This window comes from Lactuca virosa, chromosome 5, assembly GCF_052849685.1.
Source record: "Lactuca virosa cultivar CGN04683 chromosome 5, Lactuca_virosa_CGN04683_v6, whole genome shotgun sequence".
Taxonomy (NCBI): Eukaryota; Viridiplantae; Streptophyta; class Magnoliopsida; order Asterales; family Asteraceae; genus Lactuca; species Lactuca virosa.
Window position 1 is genome coordinate 464,573,729 of NC_136430.1, and position 3,665 is coordinate 464,577,393.

At 36.5% G+C, this 3,665-nt stretch overlaps 1 protein-coding gene across 1 annotated transcript; it reads right to left on the reverse strand.

The window, feature by feature from the left end:
- Positions 1-2,279: 2,279 nt before the first annotated feature.
- LOC145114391 (uncharacterized) lies at positions 2,280-3,298 on the reverse strand. The gene is made up of 2 exons (XM_079050381.1): positions 2,707-3,298; positions 2,280-2,665 (listed from the first exon to the last, which is right to left on the reverse strand). Exons 1-2 carry the CDS (start codon positions 3,296-3,298, stop codon positions 2,280-2,282), a joined length of 978 nt encoding a protein of 325 aa, XP_078906507.1.
- Positions 3,299-3,665: the final 367 nt, after the last annotated feature.

Genomic DNA, 3,665 nt, shown 5'->3' on the forward strand with positions numbered 1-3,665 from the left:
CTATCTTCAAAGTGAAAAGAATCAAGAACACCAACCCCTTTGACATTGGATTTTGATTTTTTTGAACCAATACGTCTTCTGAGATTCTTTCCCATAACGAAAATGAACAGAAAACCAACAGATTAATAAGATTAAGCACCAAAACCCAAGAAAAAAAACAAGAACACTTAATCTCCAAGGAAGTTCCTAGAGAGAAAAATTCTAGAGAGAGAAAGTACTCCATGGGGTTGGGTTTAGGGTTTGGGTTTAGGGTTTAGGGTTTAGGGTTTGGGGTTTGGGGTTTGGGGTTTAGGGTTTAGGGTTTAGGGTTTGGGGTTTGGGGTTTAGGGTTTATGGTTTAGGGTTTAGGGTTTAGGGTTTAGGGTTTTAGGGTTTAGGGTTTAGGGTTTAGGGTTTAGGTTTTAGGGTTTAGGGTTTAGGGTTTAGGGTTTAGGGTTTTAGGGTTGAGGGTTTAGGGTTGAGGGTTTAGGGTTTAGGGCTTAGGGTTTAGGGTTTAGGGTTTAGGGGTTTTTTTTTAGATAAAAGGGGACAACCCTTGGCAAATTTTATTAAAAAGAAAAAACATTACAAAAGGAAAGAGGGCAACCACCCAAAAACTAGCTACAAGAAACCTAACTAACAACTAACTAAGCTAGACAAGAAACAAAATTTTAAAAATACAAAAAACCCTCACTAAGAAACACCAACCAATCCACTTCCAAGTCCAATTCCATTGCATAGAGTGAAACCACACATAGCTTCTACAAGGATAATCAATGAAATCAAAAGCTAAAATCTTCCAACTCAAAAAATCTTCAAAGTCTTCAATCTTTATGTAGCATTTAATCCACCACCAAAGCAAAGAAATAATTTTGGCCTCATACTCGAAAAAATAATCCAAGGTTTGAAAAATACCAATCTCACAATACGTCCAAGGAGCTTCCAAATCATGAGAATCATTGGCCAACACAATCAAATCTTCAATAAAATCCAAAAAACTCCAATACAATCTTGATCCAAAAATAGCAATCAACTTTGACCATTGAGCTTTATACTTCTTGCATTCCTCTCCTTTCTTCTTCAAAAAACTTCTTTTAAACTTCATACCATTCTTCACTTGAAAAACCGTTATGCTCCAATTAATAAACCCATTAACCATCACAACCCCATTTTGACCAATCCAAAAATTATCTTCAAAGTATTCAAAATTTCTTCCAACATCCTCTTTAGCCAAAAAATTAGTCTTCAAACTCCATAAAAGTCTGATGCTAAAACCGTGATATCCAAGCCATTCCCACAACTTCCAAAAAAACTTCAATTTATCGTCATCTTCAATCTTGCCAAAAACATCCCAAAGAATCTTCAAGTAACCATTCAAGTAAGTAATCCAATACTTCCAAAAATACCCTCGAAGGGTAAACCAACTTTTTTTGAAGATAGAACCCATGGGCAAAAAAATGCCAAAGTTTTTATGGTCAAAAAAATCAAACCAAACAACTATTTTCTTTGGAATCGAACCAAAGAAATAAAATCCGTCAATTCCTTTTTTATTGGGGTAATTCCAAAAATACCCCTGAAGGTTAATTCCAAAAAACTTAAGAATAAAACCTTCAAAATCCACATCAAAGGTAAGAATACCAATGATAACCGGGATAAACCGGTTGGTAAGAATCTTTAGGAAAATCCAATAGATAAAAGGGAACAAGAAGTGGTTGTTTTTATAGTTAAAAAGGAAACAACCAACCCAAAGATGGTACAGTCTAAGGTTAACGTACCCAATCCCGTGTATTGACGGGTGAATATCCCACCACTTGCTAATCGAACTAGCAGTGGCACCCACCAAAGTGGAGATTCCTAGTTGCCTAGGAAGAAAACACCAACTAACGGGGATCAAACCCATTTGCTTTAAGATGATAACCACTTCAAAGGAAAAAATTCCCATGAAATCCGGGATAAACCAGACAGCAGAAAACAGGAAAACCCAAAGGGTCAAAAAGTGGTTGTTTTTATAGTTAAAAAGGAAACAACCAACCCAAAGATGGTACAGTCTAAGGTTAACGTACCCAATCCCGTGTATTGACGGGTGAATATCCCACCACTTCCTAATCGAACTAGCAGTGGCACCCACCAAAGTGGAGACTCCTAGTTTCCTAGGAGTAAAACAACCAAAAATGGGGATAAAACCCACTTGCATTATTAAATCCACTTCTAAAGGAAAAATCCTTAAGAAAATCGGGATCAAACCGATAAGCAAAGCAATTTTAAAAGAAAAATTGCTAAACCCAATTCCGTCAATTCCACTATTCATCAAAACAATCATGACTCTTCTCTCCAACGGGAATACTCCACTTCCTCTTGACATCATCATCAAAGCCCAAAAAACCCCCTTTAAGCCCAATAAGCTTAAGACGAATTTCTTCAAAAATATTTAAAATGACCTTATTCTCCTTATTCTTTCCTTTCTTGAAGAGTCTGAAATTTCTTTCTCTCCAAATATGATACACCGAGGCAGCAAAAGCAATTTTCATGATGAAAATTCTAATGTTTTTTCCTTTGAGCAAAAGTTGAAGATCTTCAACAATGTTTCTCCATATAAAAGAATCACTTTTAATCTCCACTTTATCTTTCACTTCTTTCCAAACCAACGAAGAAAATGGGCACTCAAAGAACGAGTGAGAACGAGAGTCTGGTTAAGAACTACAGAGAGAGCAATTCAGATTTTATTACTATCCCAAAACCTCATTCTATCTTGAGTATTCAGTCTTTCATGAATAGCAAGCCAAAGAATAAAATAATGTCTCGGAATTCGCTGTTTAAACCAAACAAGATGAACCCAAGGAACAATCTGACCACCCTCTCTGAGATCATTCCAAACATGTTGAATATCAAAATCCACAACCTTCCCATCCCTTTTCCTCCATAAAACCTTATCAGCCACCAAAGGATCAAGAACAGGCAATTGGTAATCATTAAGCTGAGGGATGAGAGAAATCCAAACTTCAGGACAAAACCAAGAATTATCACTAATCACATCTTTGAATTTATCCGAAATCCTAAAGCCGACATTCGAGATTTCTCTAAGGGAGAGAACATGAGAGAAAGCACCAAGTTGATGCCAGTCATCATACCACATAAAGGTATTAGCACCATTCCCAATCTTATGCACAAAATGATTTCTGAACTTAGGTCTCAACTTAATCAAATTTCTCCAACTCCAGCTTAGATCATGCTTTTTCTCAATATCCCCAAAACTCCTTCCCTTTAAAATGTTAGCTTTGATCCATTTAGCCCAAATGGAGTCACAATCAGAAACAATCATCCATATACGTTTAGCCAAATAGCTTTATTCCAAGCTCTCAAATTTCTAAGCCCTAAGCCCCCACATTCCACAGGCTTACACACAGTAGACCAAGCAATTTTGGCTCTACCCTTCTTAGATTCATCACAATTCCAAAGGAAACCTTTCATCATTTTTTCAATTTCCTTAATGGTTTCAGATGGGATAAGTAAACAAGAAGCCCAATACACTGGAATAGAATACAGAACGAACGAAATAAGTTGTAATCTTCCAGCATAAGATAAAAATTTATTCCTCCAATCATTGATTTTGCTTCTCACTTTATCTACCAGCCTTTTGCAATCTCTGACAAACAATCTAGTAGAAATGAGAGGAATCCCAAGATACC